Raw genomic sequence first — 25,944 nt, forward strand, 5'->3', positions numbered from 1 at the left:
CTACCATAATACGTTTCTTTTTATTATTGCCCTAAAGGTAATTCAAAAATGCACAACAAGGTGCTTCTACAATATGTTTCTTTTCATTATTACCCTAAAGGTGATTCAACAATGCGCACAATAAGGTGCTTCCACAATGTTTCTTTTTATTATCGATATAAAGGTAGTTTAACAATGCGAACAATAAGGTCCTTTTACAATAACATCTTATTGAAAACTAAATTAACAGTAGAAAAGCAGTTAAAAAGTATAAATTTAGTCTGCTACTATCATTATTCAAACACTGATAATAGACAACGTAGTTGACACGTATGCATGCGTCTTAATCTTAATTATTCTGCTTCCAGCTTGAGGACGGAGCAACCCAGTGGCTTGGAAACAGGCGAAGTGCGCCTGGAACTCAGCAGGGCGCTCGCTATTTGGTCCGCCAATTCCAAACTCACCTTTCAGGAAGTTAACAGCGATCAGGCCGACATATTGGTTTACTTTCATCGGTAAGTTTCAGAATTTTATCACAATTAATTTAATTCTCAAGAAAATTGTAGAATTATGGTTGATTTTACATAAGGTTTTTGTAATCTTAAGGCCAATGCACAATTGCTTTGCTAAACAAGTAGCATGAGTTAGAAAAAATACTGACTGTGCTATTGTGCGTTGGCCTCAACTTCTCATGAAGTGGTCAAATTTTTTACCTTTTCGTAACTACCCAACTCTGACGGATAAAATTTTCTACTCGTCAACAATCTTACAAGAAGGAAATAAATGCCAATGCACAGTAGATTCACAAACGACTTTCGTAAATTTATTGTGTAATGACCTTTAATGCAAAAACCCCACTTTCTAGGGGGACCGGTAAGCCAAGGTTGGGTAGTTAAATGCGAAATTTGACCAGTGACGCTTTTCGGGGATTCCCCACTAAAATTCTAGTTCTAAAGGTTAATACACAGTTTCAACAGATCGAAAAACGATTTCTCTTATTTTAAAGGTAAAACCACAATGACTTTCCAAACAAAAAAACAGAAGAACAGAGTTTTTTTCCATTCTTTTTTTATCTCATTCTCTCGCATGCAAAAACTCGTGAAACTAATTCACGTTGGCCTTAATTTTTCTATTTCGTATTTTTTTTTGCCTTTCTGTTACAAGACATAGCAGGAAATTTATTCTAATTGGAATACGAGAGAAACTTTTGACCGTCAATTTCATTTGTTGCAAGAAACGTTGACACATTGTAAAGCATTGTAAAGCCTCTCTCACTTGTTTTTTTTCTATTGCATTACGTAAAATGAGATGTAATTTAAATAAAGCAATTAACGTAGGTATCTACATAAGGACCTTCAATCTAAGTTTGCGTTTGTAAATTATTACATAGAAAAGAGAGGAAAAAAAGGAGAAATAAAATTGAATAATTTACGACACTCGAGAAAATAAATTACATCCCGTATGTTACAGGAAAAATATTCTTCTTTCTTCACTGTCCTCTAAGGCATTAAAGTTAAAATTTAAAAACTTGAAATAACTGTTCTATATTTTACTTTAGAAAAAAAATTTATAAATCGACAATTAGGAAAGAGAGCAATAAAAAAAATTCAAGAGGGGAAAGAAGAGTTTATTAATCCGAAAAGTTGATTTGTCGAGAATTTCGATATATCGATTTCTCCGGCAATTAGCTTCATCTACGGACGCTATAAACAATCACCTCTCATATTTCTTTTTTAATCTTTTGTAAAAAAAAAGGAAAAATCGTTAATCTTTCGCTCTTTATGATTTAAAGAATGTAATTAATTTGTCAACGTTTCTACACATTTTTTTATTATTAACGCCTATTTGTTATTTTACCTGTCGATTCTCTTCATTGAAATTTAAGATAAATTCCCCTAGATGTCTGGTAGGGGTCCTGGTGGTATGTGGACGAACTAAAAAAATTCCATTGGTAAGAAAAGGATAGACATATCTCCATTCTTTTCTTACTAATGTTTTTGTGTTGGGATTATAAAGTTATTAAATATTGCTGCAAGTTTCACAATATTGATTCAATTTTGGTAAATGTTGCTGCAACTTTTACAATATTGAGTGGCAATGTTGTTGCCACTTGCTGCAATCTTCGTAATATTGAGGCAATATTGGTAAATGTTGCTGCAAGTTTCACAAAGTTGATTCAATTTTGTCAAATTTTGCTGCAACTTTCACAATATTGAGTGGCAATGTTGTTGCCACTTGCTGCAATCTTCATAATATTGATCCAATATTGGTAAACCTTTCTGCAAGTTTCACAAGTTTGATTCAATTTTTGTCGATATTTTGCTGCAACAAAAAAAAAAATGGGCCACACACTAAAGGAGAATAGTAAAGGTTAAAAAAAATATTTGTGGGCAAAATAAACTTGTTTATATTCCATTCCCGGCAAAAGGATGCTGATCAAATTGCTATCGTGAACGTCGTCTCGTTTCAGGGGTTATCACGGCGACGGATATCCGTTTGATGGAAGAGGAAAGATATTGGCTCACGCCTTTTTCCCTGGTGGCGATCGCGGTGGCGATGCACATTTCGACGAGGAAGAAATCTGGTTACTCAATGGTGACGACAGCGACGAAGAAGGTGAGAGAGAAAATATTAAACTAAATTTACCATACAAATAGAGCGAGAAAATATTTTCAATCTACAAATACGTATTGACATAAAATATACTTATTGCACTTATACAAATATTTATTGTCATATTTTTACTGAAAATGTCAGCTTTCTCACTATTTTTTGTCTATTTTTGTTAAATTTTGAGGTTATGTTAAAGGTCATGATTTTTTTTATTTAAAGGCCAAGGCACAATTAGTTCACGAAGCTATTGTGCATTGGCCTTAAGGTTCTTGGAAACAGCCTAATTGTGATATGACCTTAAAGTTAGATAAAGGACAGTGATATATTCGTGTCTTTTTCTATCTCATGCATCTTGTTCGCAAACGACTTTCGCGAAACTATTTTTCGTTAAATAATTATCTCAACAATAAAAGTGACAAGTTTATATTAAAAAAAAATTTACCAAACTCCTTCTCTTTAAAATTCGTTGGAAAATACAATTTAATTTTCCCATCAACTGCAAATGAAATAACGTCAATACAACTCATGACGGCCACATTTCCCCAGAGGGAAATCCGTGAATTGAATTTTGGGTGGAAATATAAAAAAGAAAAGAGTGAAAAAAAAAGAAAAAAAAAAATAAGTCAACGTTCCGCGTACCCTTGTTTCCGGTTGTCTTATTCCCTTCGATTTTACCAATTTCCGTTCAACTCACTCTGATTGGTTGCTTCAACTACCGAATTGCGGTCTAAAGTATATATACATACATATAGTCATGAATAAGATGAAACACCCCTTTCTGGAACAACTGTAGAATTTCTTGATTTAAACTGAATTTCAATTTCACTTTAGAGTATTATTACGTCACGAGGACTAGTGGTGGTGGTGGTAGTAGTGTTTCAGGGACAGTTTCCATTAAATTTCAATGAATTTGTGGTTTAGACTGTTATCCGCAAATGTTACGTGTGTATATAATTTCGAATAGTGTCCATTTCATATGTGGATTGGTTTAATTAATTTTTATTTTCATTTTTATTATTGGAAAGACATTTAAATACGCTGTTCGTTTCTAGAACTGTGCTCTTAGCGGCCATTTTGTTTTTTTGTCTATCTCTTTAAGGCTGGTTGACAATAAATTTTCAATATTCCTTTATTTCCCCCAGCAGAATGAGTTAGAAAAAGCTAGTTTTACAATCTCTTGCTCTTCACCTCTTTCGCTCTTTCATTAAAGCTCAGTTCACAACCCCCAAAAGACAAAAGAATTAATAAATGGTAATGAGATAGAAAAGGATAGATGAATATTTCAATGTGTCGCATTTCGGATGTTGTACTAATTCTTTACCGTTCGGTAATTAATTAAGGCTCAGTTCACACACCCCAAAAATGCTAAAGCGTCTAAAAATAGAAATGAGATAGAAAAGGATAGAGATATACACCTAAGAAAGTGTCGGATTTCGGACGTTGTACTAATTATCAAGGACTAAATAAAATTGTAACAAGTAACTTAATTTTTCCCCTGAGTGCCTGAGTAATCGACTAATGAGAACCTAATAGTTGATGTTATGACTCAAAGAAGATGAATATTCTGGCAGCAATCTCGAATATCAGGGACTTTGGCAGCCAGCCACATTGCCACCGCAAAGAGCTTCAATTATCGGTCACTCCTGATAATTAACCAGGAGGTAACTATGTAGCTCATCTTGTTTGGGGTTCCCCTAGAAATGCGAGACATTTCCACTCAAGAAAATGTCAAATTTCATAACAATTCATAGCAAATAACTTTCTTTAAAAAAAAACTTTAAACATAACCTAAAATCACAACAAATTTTACTGATTCCAGAAAACGAAATAGCAAAAACTATTTTCAATAACCAAGAACAGAAAAAAAATCCGTAAATCAAAATTATTTTCCAGTTATTACGAATTCAAAATGGCCGCCGAATCGAATTTATTATATTGCGAATTGAAAAATCAAAATATAAATAAAAACTTGGTCAAAAAAAGAAAAACGTAAAGTGGATTGTTACATCGAAATCTCATACCGGAAAAGTTAGCGCGGGCGCAAAATATATATATAGAGTTTGTTATATATATATATACATATATATCACAAAAGTTAAAATCTGATAACGACACTCGGAAGTTAGAACGTGAAAACTTTTTCTTCCCGAGCTTAAACTCGTTTGTTAAAAATGCAGTTTTTGATAGCATAAACTTTGACTAACCATATACTTTTGCATGAGAGCTTTTTCTTTGAATAAAATCTAAAAAAAAAAATAAAAGATGAGATGAAAAAAAAAATTTATTTCCTGGAGAAGAATTTATACACCCATATATACATAACTTTGGGAACTCAAGAGTTTATTATACGTAATTAAATTTATTATCAAGAGAGAAAAAGAGAGAGAGAAGGAGAGAGAGAAGGAGAGAGAGAGAGAGAGGGTAGATTTTGGAAGACTAACTGCTTGAAGGTGGTTGAATATAAACAGCTTAGGAAAAAAATCAGACATCAAGTTTCGAAACAATGGCCCATAAAACTTTTCTTGTCTAACATAACCTCACTAACATAAAAAAAGGGGAAACAATTTTCCGAGAAGAATAAAATACTCTCTTGGAGTAAATTTCAGTCTATTCTGATGTGGAACGATTTATTTTGAAACTTTTACAAACGACTAGCCCAACCCTGGTATATATAATAATAAACATTCCATGAGAAAGAAAAGGATAGAAGTGTTACCTTCTTTTTATTTTATGTAAAGTGAATCACTTGTTCTCCTTTGGGCCAATGATTTATATATTAAAGAAACGAAAAAGTAACCCAACCCTGATCAAAACAACGCCACTTGTTTAAATTATTATTATTATTATTATTAATTATCCAACCCTGGTTTCCCCTTCCTAATCAAAAGGACGCTTCTCTAACCTCCGTTTTGTTCTACATAAAAATTGTATACTGTAGCAACAATTTGATTATTCAATTATAATATTTAATAATATTGATAATAATAAATTAATAAGAATAAAAAAAACCCTGAAAATTGAATCAAGTTATTAAATTATTAAATTAATATTATTATTAATTACTTTGTAGTGTTAATTTTTTTAAACCCCTTTTAATATTTCACTTTGTCAACCCTTCTTTGAACAAAATAGTTTTTTATCATATTTCAAAAAATTGTTCCGAGTCATTTATCAAATTTTTTTGTCCCTGCGCGTCATTTCATTTCAAGAATATATATAAAGAGTAAAAAAAAAGAAAAGACAGAGAGAGAGAGAGAGAGAGAGAGAGAGAGAAAAGCCAATTAATCTGGAAAAAGTAGATTAATTTTAGATGATGATATGTAGCGGCTGCGGTTTAAAAAAAAACCCCTCGGATCGTGGTCCAGTAACTTTCCGAGGATCAATAATATATTATACCTCTCTGTTATCCACCATGTTGAATTCGCTTTGAATATTGAAATGATTGTTTCAGATTTCCATTCGAAATTAAATTATAATTCAATTGTAACAATATCTTATATACGTTCCTTTTTTTATTTTTATTTTGGTAAATTTTTGTTTTCTTCTGTCAAAAAAGAAAAGAGAAAATATTCGCGAACAGTAAGAGATCCATATTTTCATCTCTCATCGGATTTTAATCATTTTTATATCCTTTTCATACTTTCTTTTATAAATCTTCTCTTCTTTCCAATTTCCTCTCTATTTTGCTGAAATTCTCTTTTTCTTTCATTTTTGATATTTGCCCTCTCTATCTCTTTCAATATATATGTATATATATATATATACATGGGGAAAATCTTACAATATTTTCTTTCGATCTGATTTTCCCTGCGTATCTGTAACGTTTAGTAAATGCAATTTTTGCAACAGTGTACAATTTTTATATAGAACAAAACGGGGGGTTAGAGTAGCGTCGTTTTGATATGGAAGGGGAAAGCAGGGTTGGGTAACTGTTCCAAAAAAAGTTATTGTAACATTTTTGAATATTACGAACAAGTTTTAGATTCTGAAAGTAGGTTTGAATTAGAAGTTCTAATATAGAAATAAAGGAATATAGAAATATAGAAATATAAAAATATAGAAAAAATAGAAAAAAAATTAAAAAGAAAAATAATTATCTTTTTCCAGGCACCAGTCTCTTCGCAGTGGCTGCCCATGAATTCGGCCATTCCTTAGGCTTATCTCACAGTTCAGTTCGAGGGGCGCTTATGTATCCCTGGTATCAAGGGATCACGACTAATTTCGAATTACCAGAAGACGATCGAAATGGAATTCAACAAATGTATGGTAAGTAGAAAATTAATTTTAAAAAAAGGTACTTGAGAATATAAATAAAGGAATTAAGCCTAAAATGATCTAAAATTGTTCTGTGGACAAAAAACAAAAATTTAGGTTAAATTTTTCAACATAGTCATTAAAGACAACCTTTCTTTGACATGCAAATTTAAATCCCAATTTTCACTTTTTTAGGTTAAATTTTCCAACACAGTCATCAAAGACAACCTTTATTGACACTTTTATAGAAATTCTTTTTTCTTATGTTAAATTTTCCAACACAGTCATTAATGACAACCTTTCATTGACACCTTAATTTAAATCACAATTTCTACTTTTGTGTAGGTTAAATTTTCCAACGCAGTCATTAAAGACAACCTATTTTCACATTATTTTCAGAAATTCTACTCTTTTTGTTAAATTTTCCAACACAGTCATTAAAGACAAGCTTTATTGACATTTTTTTCAGAAATTCTATTTTCTTATGTTAAATTTTCCAACACAGTCATTAAAAACAACCTTTCTTTAACATCTGAATTTAAATCACAATTTCTACTTTTGTAGGTTAAACTTTCCAACACAGTCATTAATGACAACCTTTCATTGACATCTGAATTTAAATCACAATTTCTATTTTTGTAGGTTAAATTTTCCAACACAGTCTTTAAAGACAATCTTTCCTTGACATGAAAATTTGAATCCCAATTTTCCCTTTTGTAGGTTAAATTTTCCAACACAGTCATTAAAGACAAGCTTTATTGACACTTTTTCAAAAATTCTATTTTCTTATGTTTAATTTTCCAACACAGTCATTAATGACAACCTTTCATTGACATCTGAATTTAAATCACAATTTCTATTTTTGTAGGTTAAATTTTCCAACACAGTCTTTAAAGACAATCTTTCTTTGACATGAAAATTAGAATCCCAATTTTCACTTTTTTAGGTTAAATTTTCCAACACAGTCATTAAAGACAACCTATTTTCACACTTTTTTCAGAAATTCTACTCTTTTCGGTAAATTTTCCAACACAGTCATTAAAGACAAACTTTTTTGACAGTTGTTATTTTCGCTATCCGCCAACTCATAATAACCATAGACGTAACAATTTTACAAGATAGACGTGCTCATTAATAATTTTTACGTTCGTGATTAATGCGTATTCACGAGCTTCAAAAATTGCAATTGACTTTTTTAACACCGGTAAGATAAATTTTAGTACAAATATAATAATAGCAATAAAAAGAACAAATTTTACATTGTTTTCGTGGACGATTAGAAGAATTTTGTTTTAAAAGTATTAAATTTTCCAACTATTAAAAGACAATCTTTCCTGCCAGTTTTCGTTTTTTTTCTACCAACTCATTATAACCATAGAAGTAACAATTTTACAAGAGTCATTTCTACTATTAAACTTTATCATTAATGCGCATTCACAAGTCTCAAAATTGCAATTCACTTTTTTTTATCCCCTTGAAGATAAATTTTAAAACAAAAATAATTCTAAAATTTTCGAAAAAGTAAAAATATAAAAGGAATGAAAATATAGTCAAGAAAAGTATATTGTAGACGTGGAATTTTTTTCAATACGAGAAAAGAGTGTTAAGGGAGAGGGTGAGAGAGGAGGGGGAGAAAAAAGGTTAGAAGTATGCGAAAATTTGTGCGAGCGAGAAGCAGTTAGGAGATTCCACAGAATGCATTTGCAATCTCATGGGAATCGCCAAACCTCTGCAGCGCACTAAATCACCCTGACGTGCAAACCCACTCTCTGAGGACAAAGTATAGCCATTCTTTATATTTTATTCAGATTTCATTTCACCGTTTTTACCCCCCTTATGCCCGCCCTATGCTTGTGACATTTTTTCCTATTTGCTTCAAATGGAGATTAATATCATCGAGTCTAATTTCAAATAGTAGAACCGCGAGAAAACTTTTCCGATTGTTTCCAATTGTTTGATGCTCTTTTACTGACTATTACTCTGGCCCTAGGGACTAAAGCACCCTTTTTTTGCCCTATCCACTATTTCCACCCTTTTTTCGCCTTAAAAGCTGCCCTGCCTTGTACCTAATTAACCTATAAGCTTGCAGAAAAATTGCACTTTAGTTAAAAGTAAAAAAAAATTTTAGAATTTAATTTTCGGAAAGAATTTCAGAAATTATGTCCTGGAAAAAATGTCTTGAAAGTTCGATTGGATATCGCGAGGAAGAAGGAAAACTAATTCGCCAAGTAAACAATGACAAAAAACTTGTTTCTAAAGTTTGTCTTTTGCTTCTTATATGCAGGTCCTCATCTTAATCCCAACAGTAGTAAACGTAGAAAGAAGGAATTTTTTCTGAAGTAGAATTAAAGTTTGAGAAAAAAAGTAGCTGAAGAAAGTGTTAGGTTCGCATTCGTAAAAGAAGAAAATCTCGTCCCTATTATCTTTCCCTGATTAATGAAGTCTCATCGTCCTGTATACAATATCCTTTGGAGAGATGACAGGATATTGACGACAACTTCGAAGTCTGAAAGTGACAATTTCCCCGGCTCCTGATGAGATTGTTTCCCAGGAATATTGTAATATTCAAACCGCTCTAGTGAACTTGCTACTATTTAAAAAAAAATACTATTTTCAACTATCTACTTTTGCTATAAAAAGAAAAATTAATTTTTTACTTTAGAGAATTTTAAGTATTAATTAATAGTAATTAGTAGTAATTAATTAATTTTATTTATTAATTAAACTAACTACTGTCGAATTCAAAAAAAGAAAATTGAATATTGATCTCAATTCTAAAGTTTCGAAATTTTGGAAATTTGTAAATAAATTAATTTTGGAAACTAATTTAGAAATAAATTAACTTTGGAAATTAATTTAGAAATAAATTAACTTTGGAAATTAATTTAGAAATAATAAAAATAATTTTGGAAATTAATTGAGAAATAACAAAATAATTTGAAAAAATTAATTGAGGAATAATAAAATAATTTGCAAATGATAATTTCCTGGGGGAATAATTTAACTATTGTGAGGTCGTTAAATTCTCTTTACATTTATATAGGCGAAATATCAGCGAATTAATAAAAGGGAATATAAACTCGAAACAGAGTATTTTCGTGAATGATGGGAGCATTGAAGCGGTAGTCATAAACGACGCATTGTCAAGTCGACGATGGCGGATGTGACTCTCTTCCTATTTCAGGTTACTTGCCTTCCTTGCCTTATTCAGTTTCTATAGTAGTAACTAAAGGGAAATTTTCTCTAACCGGAATTAACTTAATGCAACTTTAAATTGTTTCGACGAAATTTAACCTTTTCTTAATTATAAACTTTTAGGGACTGGATTTGAATCTTTAATATTGCCTTATTGATTAAATTTCCCAACACAGTCATTAAAGACAAGCTTTATTGACAATTATTTCCGAAAATCTACTTTTTAGGTTAAATTTTCCAACACAGTCATTAAAGACAACCCTTTTTTGACAATTTTTTATGTAATTCTACTTTTTGGTTAAATTTTCCAACACAGTCATTAAAGACAACCCTTTTTTGACAATTTTTTCAGAAATTGCACTCTTTTTGTTAAATTTTCCAACACAGTCATTAAAGACAATCTTTTTTGACACAGATTTCGTTTCCGCTTTTTGACAACTCATTACAACCATAGAAGAAACGATTTTCACTAGATAGACGTGCTCATTCACAGTTTTTTCTACCGATCTTTGCCCTTAATGCGTATTCATAAGTCTTAAAAATTGCAATTCATTTTTTGACGCGGAATGATCTAACAGAAAGAAATATATTTAACAATATTAAATATAACTTTATTTTTCTATAATAGTGTAAAATTTATAACTAAAACTCTTCAAAATTAAATTAATTTTAACATTTTCAACTTAAATTCTTTAAAATCTATTAGTAAAATTCTTTAAAAAAAATTATTTCCAATTAAAATTCTTCAAAACTGAATTGTTTGAAAACTTTTTTTAATTGAAATTCTTCAAAATTTTTATTATTTTGAAAATTTTAAATTACATTCTGCAAAATTTACAGTTAATATTTTTCAAAAATTTATTTATTTAAAAAATTTGCAATTACAATTTTTCATAATTCAATTATTTTTAACATTTTCAATTAAAATTCAATTATTTTCTAAATTTAAAATTAAAATTTTGTATAATTCAATCATTTTCAATATTTTTTTTATTACAATTCTTCAAGATTCAATCATTTTGAAAATGTACATTTCAAATTGTGCAAATTTCAATTATTTTCAATTAAAATTTTTAAAAATAAATTACTTTATATTAAAATTCTTCATAATTCGATTATTTTCAAAAATTTCAATTGAATTTTTACAAAATTTACAATTTAAACTCTTCAAAATTAAATTAATTCCAACATTTTTAATTTCAATTCTTCAAAATTCGATTATTTTCAAAATTCTATTTTTGTAGGTTAAATTTTCCAACACAGTCATTAAAGACAATCTTTTTTGACAATTTCTTCAGAAATTCTACTTTTTTAGGTTGAATTTTCCAACGCAGTCATTAATGACAACCTTTCTTTGACATCTGAATTTAAATCACAATTTCTACTTTTTTAGGTTGAATTTTCCAACACAGTCATTAATGACAACCTTTCTTTGACATCTGAATTTAAATCACAATTTCTACTTTTTTAGGTTGAATTTTCCAACACAGACATTAAAGACAAGCTTTTTTACACTGTTCTTAGAATTTATACTTTTTTTGCAAAATTTTCCATCACAGTCATTAAAGACAAGCTTTTTTGACAATGTTTTCTTTTACGCTTTTTGCCAACTCATTATAACCATAGACGTAACAATTTCACTAGATAGGCGTGTTCATTGACAGTTTTTACATTCGTCATTAATGCGAATTCACAAGCTTCAAGAATTGCAATTGACTTTATTAGCACTGGTAAGATACATTTTAGAAACAAAAATAATAATAATAATAATTAAGAACAAATTTTACATTGTTTTCAGTGATACTTAGAAGAATTTTGATTTAAAGTATTGAATTTTCCAACACGGTCATTAAAAAACAAACTTTCTTGACAGTTTTCGTTTTTTTTCTGCCAACTCATTATAACCATAGAAGTAACGATTTTACAAGATAGTCGTTTTTACTATTAAACTATGTCATTAATGCGCATTCACAAGTCTCAAAATTGCAATTCAATCTTTTACTCTCGTTAAGATAAATAAAAGAAAAACAATAAAGAAAAAATTGATATTGTTTTCAGGAATAATTAGCATTTGTTTTAGTATTCAAATTTTCAACACAGTTATTAAGAACAACACTTACACTTGAACCCCGTATTTTCAGTGATAAATAAGTTAAACAATTGGAAATGAATTTTAAATGAATATTTTCTCCTAATGGTTAAATCTGATGGTTACTTTAAAAGGATTGCTTTGCAATTCATTGCAATGGAACTAAAGTACATAATTAAATGAGAAGCACCTCAAACGAGAATTCGAGTGAATGTTATAATCACAACGGCAATGTGGTATGTTCCATTGCTCTCTCGCACTATATATATAAATGTATATAATGCTCAACGATTCTGAATCACGTTACGTTACCTATTTTCCATTTCTAGAAGCATCAGTTCAGGTCCATTTTCATTTTATACATAAATAAATTCACGGTGGTTTAATTTGCAATTCACAATTCACAATTCAAAATTGTCATCAATGTTAAATTGTCTGGTTAACTTTTTAAAAATTTTAAGTATTTTTAATCCTTAAATATAAGGATTAAATCCTTAATTTAAATTATCTATTTATTAGATTAAATTATCCTTAACTTTTAATCCTTTTTAAGTATTTTAAATGCTTACATTTTGTGACAGAAAATAAATATCGAAATATAAAAATAAAAATAGATTAGAGTTTAATCAGAATTCTGCTTGTCGAACAGGAAATATTCGTATAATTATTATTCGATTCAGTGACGCTTTCCCTCTCTCACAAATCCACTGATTTGTGAGTAATAATCCGGTTCTGTAGTTTCAACGATTCTAACTTGAAAATGAGAATTCTATAATTCAAATTTTTGAATAAGGAAAAGAGAAAATAAAAAAAAAATCTTTTTTTTTCCAGGCGCTCCTGAGAATAAATTGTGGGCTTATATTCCGGTGTTTCCACGACCACGAAGGCCGACTACAACCACTACGACGACTACGCCAAGAATCACAACGACCACTTACAGACCATGGAAAACTCGACCTACGTGGTCACATTATCCAAACTATTATCCACACGAGGAAAGACCGAGAAGACCTCTGGATCGTTACCCAGACTATAGAAACGAGGGGACAGATTATCGACCACGAGATCGCTACCCAATAAAACCTGACTATAGAACAGAAAGACCGGATTACCGACCACCAACTCCGAGGAAGTCACATGTACACCATCATCCGAGGCCAACTACTACTACTACTTCTACTACTACCACTACTACGACGACAACTATGAGGACCACTACAACGGCAACGAGTACACATCGACCTAGACACCACTGGACACCTCGGGTCACAGACGACATTCCGCATAAGTGCGATACCAGCTATGACGCCATCAGCGTCATCCGGAGGGAGGTCTTCATCTTCAAGGGTCGGGTATGTATTCCGTTTTGAGGATTAGAGAGATACTCCCTTGAGAGCGTTTCGGTTTCGATCCGGGAAATTCAATTGTCATGCTCTCCTAAGTGGAAATTACACTTCAGGAATAAGCTCGCACTGAGAATGTGTTTGGGAAAAAAATATTCTTTAGAAGTGTTTCTAGAGAATTGAGAAATATAATAATTAAAAATTTCCTGATAACAAAATTTTGATAAATGTGACACGACTTTTAAAAACGCCGTCAAACCGGAAGGAGAGCATATATGCATTTGAGTGTATAACTAACCTTCATTTGAGTTACTAAATTAGGGTTGTGAGCCAGAAAAGATTTCATGCAAGATTGAAATAAATAAATAATTTGAAACAAATTTTCTAATTTAAATTTTCCCGCTAACTTGTTTGAAATATTTCACGAACCAAAATTCCATGAAATTTTACATCCCTATACCAAATTGGATATTTCAAGATTTCAAAATTATTATTTATAAGACCCAACGGCACCTAAACTTGCTGCAACATTGACAATATTGCTGCAAGTTTCATACAATTTCTCAAAAACTTTTAATTCAAATTCTTCATAATTTTAATTATTATAAAAATTTTTAATTCAAATTCTTAAAAACTGAGAAATTAAAAATTTTAATTTTTGAAAATTAAATTATTAGGGGAACATAGTCTAGGTCGGCCACCTTTTTGACTTTTGTTTATAACTTTTTTTTAAAAATGAATTTGGACAATTGAAGTATATGGTTGGAAAGTCCTGTTTAATAGGAACATTTTTTCTGTACAAAGTAAATTGACAGGTTTAAAAATGAAAAAGTTATAAAGATTTAAAAAAAAAAAAATTTGTAGTCCAGGTTGGCCATTACAGTCAAGGTCGGCCATGTTTAAAATTCAAAGGGCATTAATCGTTAAAAAATAAAATAACATGTTTGGAGTTACGGAAAATTGATTCTTTATTGTTTACAGTTTGTAACTTAATGAAATAACAAAATAATAACAATAAACAATATAAAAAAATAAATATAAATAAAAAAAAGTTTTGCACTAAAATATTAATAAAATTAAATAAAAATATTAATAAGATGATCAATTATATTATGAGTTATACAGAATTGCAGTTTTTGCAAATGAAGTAGCTCGTCCTCAACTTTGCGCATTTTAAACACATAGTGGCCGACCTTGACAGTAAGTAACATTACCGAATTGTTGTAACCATAAAGAAATACGTTTCGGGATTCGATTTTTTACTTTGTTTTCCTTTCAACCATGAGTCCCACAAATTTTCTGCATACTTGCCTTGACGATTCAATTTGTTTTTTATCTTTTATTAATGGTTTTTCACATTATGCACAAAACTTTTTTTGAGCTTTTTTTGTACCGACGTCACAGAAAACACAATTTTCGATTTTCCGAAAATGTAATTGAACAAAAAGTTAGGTTTCACTAAGACAAGCTTCGACAAAAATGCGCGTAGGTGGCGCTAGTGAACTTGACAAAAAAACGCGAGTGGCCTACCTAGACAGTAGGCCAACCTTGACTACATTCCCCTATATAAAAATTTTCATTTAATATTCTTTAAAATTTGAATTATTTAGAAAATTTACAGTTAAAATACTTTAATTAAGATTATTTAGAAAATTTACAATAAGAATGATTTTAAAATAAAATTTTTTTCAAAATATAAAATTAAAAAATTATACAGAATTTTAATTATATTTAATATTTTCATTTAAAAATCACCAAAATAGAATTATATTCAAAATTATTAATTAAAATTCTTCAAAATTTAAATTATTTTTTAAATATGCAATTATACTTTTAAAAATTCATATATTTTCAAAATTTAGAATTGAAATTTTGTTAAATTCAATTATTTTAAATTAAAATTTTTCAAAATTCAATTATTTTCAATTAAAATTCTTCATAATACAATTAGTTACAAAATTTATAATCGTAATTATGCCAAATTCAATTATTATTAATTAAAATTCATCAAAATTCAATTATTTTCAATTAAAATTCTTCAAAATTTAATTATTTACAATTAAAATTATTCAAAATTCAATTATTTTCAAAATTTACAATCGAAATTCTGCCAAATTCAATTATTGTTAATTAAAATTCATCAAAATTCAATTATTTTCAATTAAAATTCTTCAAAATTTAATTATTTTCAATTAAAATCCTTCAAAATTCAATTATTTTCAATTAAAATTCTTCAAAATTCAATTATTTTCAAAATTTACAATTGAAATTTTGTCAAATTCAATTATTATCAATTGAAATTCGTCAAAATTCAATTATTTTTAAAATTTACAATAGAAATTCTGCCAAATTCAATTATTATTAATTAAAATTCATCAAAATTCAATTATTTTCAATTAAAATTCTTTAAAATTTAATCATTTACAATTCAAATTATTTAAAATTCAATTATTTAATTATTTACAATTAAAATTATTCAAAATTCAATTATTTTTAAAATTTACAATTGAAATTTTCCCAAATTCAATTATTTTTAATTAAAATTCTCAAAAATTCATTTATTCTCAATTAAAATTCTTCAGAATTTCAATTATTTTCGAAATATGCAATTATTACTTTTCAAAATTCAATTATTTTCAAGAATACGATTAAAATTTTGTAAAATTCAATTATTTTAAATTAAAATTTCTTAAAATTCAATTATTTTCAATTAAAATTTTTCAAACTTCAATTATTTTCAATTAAAATTCTTCAAAATTCAATTATTTTCAAAATTTACAATTGAAATTTTGTCGAATTCAATTATTTTCAATTAAAATTTTTCAAAATTCAATTATTTTAAATTGAAATTCTTCAAATTTCAATTATTTTAAAAATCTGCGCAATTAAAATTGTTCATAATTCAATTATTTTCAAAAGTTGCTATTGAAATTTTGCTGTAAAGTTACTGTAAATATTGATGCAAGTTTGTTCCCCCAACTGTGGGGGAGAATTAATAATAATTGATTTGAAATAATTTTTAATTATTAAGATATTCGTTTAAAATAGAATTTATGTTTACAATTTTCTTACAACAAAATCATTTCATTATTTATTAATTTTTATTTAAATAATTATTTCTATGTGAAAAGGTATAAAACTTTAAATGTAAAGAATTCTTTTGTGCTATCTGGAAAAGTTCTCTTAATTTCTCACAGAAGGCGAATATTCTCTAGAATATAATTAGACTTTAAATTACTGAAAATTTTGCAACTCTGACTCTAGATACTAATTTAAAAGAAACGATTAATTAATTTTTAGGTTAAAACACCTGAATTTCAATCAAAATTTCTACGTTTTAGGTTAAATTTTCCTGCACAGTCTTTAAAGACAAGCTTTCTTTGACACTTTTTTCAGAAGTTCTACTTTTTTCTGTTAAATTTTCCAACACTGTCATTAAAGACAAACTTTCTTTGACACATTAAATCGAATCAGAATTTCTACTTTTTTTACGTTAAATTTTCCAACACAGTCATTAAAGACAACCTTTTTTTGACACTGTTATTAAAATTTCTACATTTTTCGTTAAATTTTCCAACACAGTCATTAAAGACAACTTATTTTGACACTGTTTTTGTTCGCTTTTTGCCAACTCATTATTACCATAGAAGTAACGATTTCACTAGATAGGTGTGTTCATTGAGAATTTTTACTACCGAACTTTGTCATTAATGCGTATTCACAAGTCTCAAAAATTGCAATTCACTTTTTTTACGAGGAAAGATCTAGAAAAATTAAATATCTAACAATATTGAATATAACTTTATTTTTCTAATAGTTCAAAGTATTAAAATTTATTTTTTAATATTTAATTTAATTAATAGTATTAAGAGTCGTTCATAAACTACGCCACGCCTTAAAGAGGAGAAATTATCTGAGCGTGATGATCTGTAAAAAAAAATTGAGCCAAAATATGTAAAATTTGTGACAAAAGGGGAAAGGATGGAAAAATAGTGCAAAATAGCGTGACAAAGTTTATGAATGGCCTCTTATAATTAATTTAATCTTACTATTTTTAACCTCGTTTTTAACATTATTTCGATATTATTTCAGAAGAAAAATAAACTTTTTAACGTTTTCTTCTGCTGTTTCATTCTTTTATACTTACATTGAATGTAAAATGTTTGTTGAAAGAAAGTATATTAAAAACTTTTTATATACACTATAAATTCTCGGAAAAATAAATATATCGCTATATATAGAAGAAAACGGCGAGATTAAGCACGTAATATCGTTGAATGGAAACGTTGGAAACTGCCAACTGCTAGAGATTAGAAAATGTCCGTCAGTCATAACCTCTAAAAATAAAAGACGAAAAAATATCTATTTCATTCCCTTTAACTGCTTTTTTTTACTTCTATACATTTTTTATAGCATTTTTTTATACAAACGGTTTTTTTTTTTATATTTTTGAATGTAGCAAAAATATTCTCTCTCATACTTTTCAATATATTTTTCTCACAAATTATTATCTGCCACTCAAAATATGTAGTATATTAATTTCCAAACAGTTCACCCTTTTGAATTTTTTTTCTCCCCCCCCCCCTCTCGCTCACTCTCGTTGAGTTATTTTTAAAAAATAAAACTTGTTTATCTTAATAGATATGGGAAATTGAATATGAAAAGCCACTTTTATTCAAATTGAAGGCTACACGCGCGGAACGTGACTCTGCAAATCAAACGAAAATTCATTCCCTGTTTTTCATTCGATTCATTCAGCTTGTATATTTTGATGGCTATATAGATTTATGATTTTTCTGTATATTTCAAGGAAAACTAGATAGAGTTAGTAAGGGGTAATTATTTATCCGATTGACAAAATTAAAAATCGTGAATATTATTTATTTATCAACGCTTCGAATTTAACTATATCGTGACAAGTAGAAGGAATTATATAAATAACATAACCTCTAAATTTGGTATCTTAGGGCCTAAATAAATGAGAAAGAAAAGGACACGTTTATCATTCTGTCCTCTTCTCTCTTTATAGTATTTCTACAATTAAATTTAGAGTCATAAGGGTGCATTCACAACATCGAAAAATGTCAAAATCGCGTTCACACTCAGGCGTAAAGGTGTTTCTACAATAGCTTGCAAATTACAAGTAACTGCATATATGCTGTCCTTTGGGTTCACATTCCTTTTTGAGAACCGCATCATTTACATCACAATCTTTAGTTCGTGACTAAAATGATAAATCAATTTGGCAACGAATTCCTCTAAAAATTCAATTATTTTGAACAATTTTTCATTATTTGTTCAAGAATTCAATTATTTATATAGAAAAATTCAATTCTTCAATAAAAATTCAATTAATTAAAAGGAATAATTTCAATTTTCAATAAAAATTTAATTATTTTGAAGAATTCTTCAAAATTTCTTCGAGAATTCGAGAATTATTTAAATAGATTTAAATTTAAATTATTTAAATAGAAAAATTGAATTCTTCAATAAAAATTAAATTAATTGAATAGAAAAATTCAATTATTTAAATAAAAAAATTAAATTCTTCAATTAAAATTAATTAATGAAATAGAAAAAGACAATTTTTCGAAAAAAATTAAATTGAAAAATTGAATTCTACAATTAAATTTGAATTATTTTCTTAAATAATCAAATTTTTTACAGGATTCAATTATTTTCATAAATAATAATGACTCACCGCAGATTTTTAATTATTTTTAATACAATTTATTTATTGAATATTAAAAGAATAACTTTTTAAAATAATTGAATTTTAAAAAGGTTTCTAGTATTTTAATAAAATTTTTGAAAACAGTTAAATTATTTTAAAAAATTTTAATAAAATTCTACGCAAACGTCAAATTATTTTCCTAAAATAATAGAAATTTCACAGGAATTCAATTATTTACCATTTTTTTAATAAATTTATTCAGAATAATTCAATTATTTTCTAAATTTAAAATTGAATTTTTCTATAATTCAAATATTTTTAATATTTTTTAAATACATTTCTTTAAAATTCAATTATTTTTAATATTTTCAAAATACATTTCTTTAAAACTCAATTATTTTCACAATTTACAATTATATTTCAGCAAAATTCAATTACTTTCAAAATTTACAATTAAATTTCAGTTAAATTTAATTATTTTCAATTAAAATTTTTAAAAATCAATTACTTTTTATTAAAATTGTTTATAATTGAATTATTTTCAAAAGTTGTAATTAAAATTTTGCAAAATTCAATTTTTTTGAAAATTTACAATTAAAACTTTTCAAAATTAAATTAATTTCAACATTTTCAATTGAAATTTTTCAAAATTGAAATTCAATTATTTTCATAAATAATAAAATTCTTCTTAGAAATTCAATTATTTTCATAGATAATAAAATTTTTTTAAAAATTCAATTATTTTCAAAAATAATAAATTTCTTTTTAGAAATTCAATTATTTTCATAAATAATAAAACTGATTGCAGAATTGTAATTATTTTTAAGACACTTTTAGTCAAATTTCTTGAAAAATGTAATTATTCTAAAAAATTTTATTAAAATTCGTCTCAAGAATTTAATTATTTAAAAATTTGTTGATAACATTCTTTATGGGAATTGAATTTTAAGAAACATTCAATCAATCAATAAATTTTTTTTTATTGTATTTAAATAGTTGAATCATAGTAGAATTTTCGAATAAAAATTGATTTAAAAATGAATTACAGTTAAAATTTTAAAATATTCTCGAGAATATAATCGGACTTTAAATTACTAAAAATTTTGTAACTCTGACTCTAGATACTAATCGAAAAGAAACGATTTATTAATTTTTAGGTTAAAACACCTGAATTTCTACTTTTTTAGGTAAAATTTTCAAACACAGTCATTAAAGAGAAACTTTCTTTGACACTTTTTTCAGAAATTCTACTTTTTTAGGTTAAATTTTCCAACACAGTCATTAAAGACAAGCTTTCTTTCACACCTGAATTTAAATCAGAATTTACGTTTTTTTTGTTAAATTTTCCAACACAGTCATTAAAGACGAGCTTTCTATGACACTTTTTTCAGAAATTCTACTTTTTTCGGTTAAATTTTCCAACACAGTCATTAATAAAAACCTTTTTTGACACTATTTTCGCTTTTCGCTTGTTGCCAACTCATTACAACCATAGAAGTAACGATTTCACTAGATAGGCGTGTTCATTGAGAATTTTTACTACCGAACTTTGTCATTAATGCGTATTCACAAGTCTCGAAATTGCAATTCATTTTTTTACTCGGATAAAATTTGTAAAAATTAAATATTGAATTTTAAATATTAAATATTCAATATTGAATATAACTTTATTGTTTTCAAATAGTGTAAAGTATGAAAATTTATTTTTTAATTTTATTATATTTAATTATTTAATTAATAGTGTTAGGAGTGGTTCATAAAAGAATAAAACTATATTTAACAAAATAAAGAGAATGTATGACTCACTAACAATGTTTATTCACGTATATAAAATGAAGTATATAAAATAAAAAGAAATATAAAAAGAGAGTTTTATATCATTTTTATTGCAGTACCTGTGGAGAATAGGGGATCAGGGATTGTACGAAGGCTTTCCGGCGGAAATCAGTCGATTGTTCAATGTTCCAAAGGACACTGATCACGTGGACGCTGTTTATGAGCGTCACGATAAAAAGATTGTCTTCTTTATAGGAAGATTATACTATGTGTTCAGTGCAAATATTTTGGAGCCAGGTTATCCAAAACCATTAACTTCACTTGGTTTACCGGCTTCCTTGAAGAAAATCGATGGTGCCATGGTCTGGGGTCACAATAAAAGAACTTATTTCTTCAGTGGCACTATGTACTGGAGGTATAATATCAATATCGATTTTTCTCTTTTTCTTCTTTTTTCTTCTTCTTTCTACTTTATTTATTCACATTTTCCATGTATTTTATAGATTACAAATCAGAAAATGAAAGCAAAAAAAAAAAAAAAAATAGAAAACGAACGAAAGGAATTTTTTCCCTTCGAGGGAAAAATTCATCACATCAGTTCAAGAATGTTTCTTTGATGTAAAGCAGATTTTTCTCATATTTTTTCCTCTTTTTTTCGTATTTTTCTTTTTGACAAAAATATGTAAACGAAAATTTTAAATCTTCTTTGTTTCTTTATCTCTGTTTACATGGATTTTTTTCGAATTTTCATCAAAGTTTTTTCGTTCTTTATTTAAAAAATTTGCCATTAAATTTAATAATTAAATTACTTTTCGAAATTTGCAATTTAAATTCTTCAAAATTAAATTATTTTTGATATTTGCAATTCAAATTTTTCAAAATTGAATTATTTTAAAAATTTTGAAATAAAAATTATTTCAAATTCAATTATATTCGAAATTTTAAATTAAAATTTTTCATAATTATTTGAATTATTATAAAAAATTTTTCAATTCAAAATCTTCAAAATTACAATAATTTTCAATGTAATCAACATATTTCAGAATTTGATGATTTTCAACATTTTTCAAATAAAAGTCTTCAAATTTCAATTATTTTGTAATTTTAAAACAACAATTTTACATAATTCAATTATTTTTAATATTTTCAATTTACAATTCTTCAAAAATCAATTATTTTCTAAATTAAAAATAACAATTTTAAATAATTCAATTATTTTTAATATTTTCCATTACAATTCTTAAAAATTCAATTATTTCAAAAGTTTAGAATTGAAATTCTGCAGAATTGAATTATTTTAAAATAAAATTCTGCATAATTCAATTATTTCCAATTAAAATTCTTCAAAATTGAATAAAAAAATTTTTAATTCTTTAAAATTATTATTATTTTTAAAATTGAAAATCAAATTCTTTAAAATTTTCAGTTAAAATCACCAAAAATTCACAATTATTTTAAAAATCTGCAATTAAAATTTTTTAGAATTTAAATATTTGGAACGTTTTTCAATTAAAATTCTTCAAAATTCAATTATTTTCAAAATCTTTAAAAACCAATTCTTTTTAATTAAAATTCTTTCAAATGTAATTATTTACAAAAATTTTTAATTGAAATTCTTCAAAATTTTTATTATTTTGAAAATTATAATTATATTCTTTAAAATTTAATGTTAAAATTTTTCAAAAATTCAATTATTTAAAAAATTTTGGAATTAAATAAATTCTTTAAAATTCAATTGTTTTGAACATTTTCAATTAAAATTCTTCAACATTCAATTATTTAAATTGAAATTCTTAAAAATTCAATTATTTACAAATATTTTAAATTAAACTTCTTCAAAATTTTTACTTAATTTGAAAATTTAAAATTGAATTCTACAAAATTTACAGTTAAAATTTTTTAAAAATTCAATTATTTTCAAAATTTAGAATTGAAATTTTGACAAATTCAATTATTTTCCATTAGAATTTATAAAAATCAACCACTTTTTTCATTTAAATTCTTCAAAATTTATTTATTTTAAAAATTCACAATTAAAACTCTTCAAAATTGAATTATTTTCAAATTTTTTAAATAAATATTCTTTAAATTTGATATGTAAAATAAAATTTGTTTTTAAATAACTAAAATTTTCTGCAATTAATTAATTAATAATTTTTCTCTCTATTTTCTGCAGATTTGATGAATCCGTCAATCATGTGGAACTGGATTATCCTCGAGATATGAGTATGTTCGCTGGTGTTGGTAACGATATTGACGCTGTTTTCCAATGGAAAAATGGTAATTAAAAAATTAAAGATATTTTTCAATTGAAAAGAATTTAGTAAATAAAATAAAAAATTTAATTTTTATAATTGAATTTAATACTTTTTTATTTGAATAATATTTTTTTTATAAATATCAAATCGCTGTTTTTCAAACGGAAAATTGGTAGAAATTCAAATTTAAAGATACGTATACATTTTTCATAAAATATTGAAAGTAAAGTGTTTAAAATAAAAAAAGTAAATAAATTTTTTAAATAAAATTCAGTTTTTAAAATAAAGAACGCTCTTTTTCTTTGAAAAATGATTTTATTATTTAATTTCAATTTGCTTTAGTTTAATTATTTAATTTTTTAATTTTAATTTACTTTGCTTCAATTATTTATTTATTTAATTATTTAATTACTTTACTGAATTTATTTTACTACTGTTTTTATTGTTATTTCTTTGCTTTAATTATTTAATTACTTTGCTGAATTTATTTTACTATTTTTTTCCTTATTTTGTTAGCTTTAATTATTTAATTTTTTAATTACTTTACTGAATTTACTTTAATACTGTGTTTCCCTTTTTGTTATTAATTTATTTTCATTTGTTTAAAAAATTTTTTTACTTTGTTATCTTTTTTTAATTCGTTATTTTAAAAAGTCGCGGTAGCCGAAGTCCTTAAGGCTTCTAAGTATTCAAATCAGATCGTACGGTTGGGGGTTCGATTCCCCTAGGAATTAATATGTAAAATATGTTACAGTACATTTTTTTATATAATTATTTACTAATATTATTTTATTTCTTTCTTTTACTTTTTTTTCACTTTATTTTATTCAAAAATTCTCAACAGAAATGAATATAATTTTTTTTAATTTAATATTTCCTTTATTTTTTTTCTTCCAGGCAAAACTTATTTCTTTAAAGGCAAATACTTTTGGGAATTTGACGATATGCGAATGAGAGTGGCACACGAGAAACCGAAATTGTCTTCAGTTTTCTGGATGAATTGCCCTTCAGATGGGGATTCAAATGATATAGACGAGACGCCAAGAAGACGAACCAATTTAAAAATCAGCTCGTCCTCCGTTTCCTCGACATCGTCTTTATCTTATCTCCTTCTTACATTCACCACAATTCTTTTCATTCGAAATCTAATGATAAGAAATATTTTATAACGTCAAATTTTCCCTTATATTATCAACTATTTCCAAAAATCAATAAGAAAAAAAATTTACTTCTTTTTCGAAAAGAAAAAAATTTACTTTTTTTCAAAAAGAAAAAAAATTTACTTTTTTTCACAAAACGAAAAAAATTTACTCTTAGTGCAATATATATTTTTAATTCTCAATTACGACTGAAAATTTTGTCTCTAATTTTTTATAATTATAATTAACTGAAAAAAAAATTAAAATTAAACAATTTTTGAAATTGTTTTAGAAAAAATAATCTAGAAATAATTCAAGACATTATTAAGTTTTATAATTTAGTAAAAATTAAAATATAGTAAATAAGAATAAAGTAACGAAAAATAAAGTAAAATATAGTAAAATTAGAAGAAATTGTCGATAAAGTTCGATTATTGTCAAAAAAAAGGAGAAAAAGATCAAAAGAAATAAATGGAAATAAATGGAAATGAATCGCAACATTCCGAGAGAGAAGGCAAATTAAGAGCCGTTTATTTTCCAAAATTGATCTTTTTTTCGAAATTTCTTTTTTTAAAAAAGCGCACAATAAAAAAAGAAAATTCTATTTATACTCATAAGTAGAATTTTTGCCATTAAAATCGAGATTAAAATTCTATTTACGAGTACAAATAGAATGTATAAAAATTCTATTTATAAGTCTAAACAGCATTTTTCTCTATAAGTCACTGACACGCTTTTTTTTCCTAAAAAAAGAACTTAAGTGCATTTTAAAATATACATAAGACTTTAGGAGATAATTAAAGAAAAAAAGGATGCAATAATTTTTGCTCTTAAAAGAAAACCGACCACTTAAATAAATGGCAAAAAAAATGACTGCCGTCAGTTTTATAACTGTGATATTTATATATTACACTTTCAAGAAAATTAATAATTAATAGTGTTTCTCTTTTCTTTTCTATATTAAAAAAAAAGAAAGAAAAATAAACTATGTATTTTTTATTTTAGTTAGAAATTAAAAATAAATTTTTATTTAACTTTTTATAAAAATAAGCTACGGAACAAAAATATTATATATAATAATAAGTGAAAAAAAAATAAATAATAAGTTTATTTGAGAGGAAAACAAAATAAAACGCTTTACGAATTTTTGTACGTGTTTTTGAATGTATATAAAGGAAATAAAAAAAAATTTTATATGTCAATATTTCTTGTTTTTTAGGTTAAATTTTCCAACACAGTCATTAAAGACAAACTTTCTTTTTAATATCTGAATTTTAATCAGAGGGGTCGTTCATAAACTACGTCACACTCCTAGGGGTGGGGGGGGGGGGTGTCAAGCTGAGTGTGACGAAGTGTGGAAAAAATTTTTTTTTGTATGTAAAAAATGTGACGAAGGGGGGGAGGGGGTCAAAATCAGTCCGAAAAAGCGTGACCCCAGAATTTCTACTCTTTTAGGTTAAATTTTCCAACACAGTCATTAAAGACAACCTTTCTTTGACACTTTTTTCAGAAATTCTACTTTATTCGGTTAAATTTTCCAACACAGTCATTAAAAAAAAACCTTTTTTGACACTGTTTTCGCTTTTCGCTTTTTGACAACTCATTATAACCATAGAAGTAACGT

At 26.4% G+C, this 25,944-nt stretch overlaps 1 protein-coding gene across 1 annotated transcript in view; it reads left to right on the forward strand.

The window, feature by feature from the left end:
- The window catches only part of LOC122512717 (matrix metalloproteinase-2), a 141,282-nt gene extending 116,775 nt beyond the window's left edge, over nt 1-24,507 (forward strand). Inside the window, exons 4-10 of the mRNA XM_043628732.1 lie at nt 348-494; nt 2,450-2,595; nt 6,700-6,858; nt 12,962-13,482; nt 21,040-21,338; nt 23,100-23,203; nt 24,079-24,507. Coding sequence (XP_043484667.1) covers nt 348-494; nt 2,450-2,595; nt 6,700-6,858; nt 12,962-13,482; nt 21,040-21,338; nt 23,100-23,203; nt 24,079-24,350 — 1,648 coding nt within the window. The 3' untranslated portion in view covers nt 24,351-24,507. The remainder of the gene's footprint in view (nt 1-347; nt 495-2,449; nt 2,596-6,699; nt 6,859-12,961; nt 13,483-21,039; nt 21,339-23,099; nt 23,204-24,078) is intronic.
- The last annotated feature ends 1,437 nt before the right edge of the window (nt 24,508-25,944 follow it).

The sequence above is a fragment of the Leptopilina heterotoma genome, unplaced genomic scaffold, assembly GCF_015476425.1.
Source record: "Leptopilina heterotoma isolate Lh14 unplaced genomic scaffold, ASM1547642v1 Lhet_123, whole genome shotgun sequence".
Taxonomy (NCBI): Eukaryota; Metazoa; Arthropoda; class Insecta; order Hymenoptera; family Figitidae; genus Leptopilina; species Leptopilina heterotoma.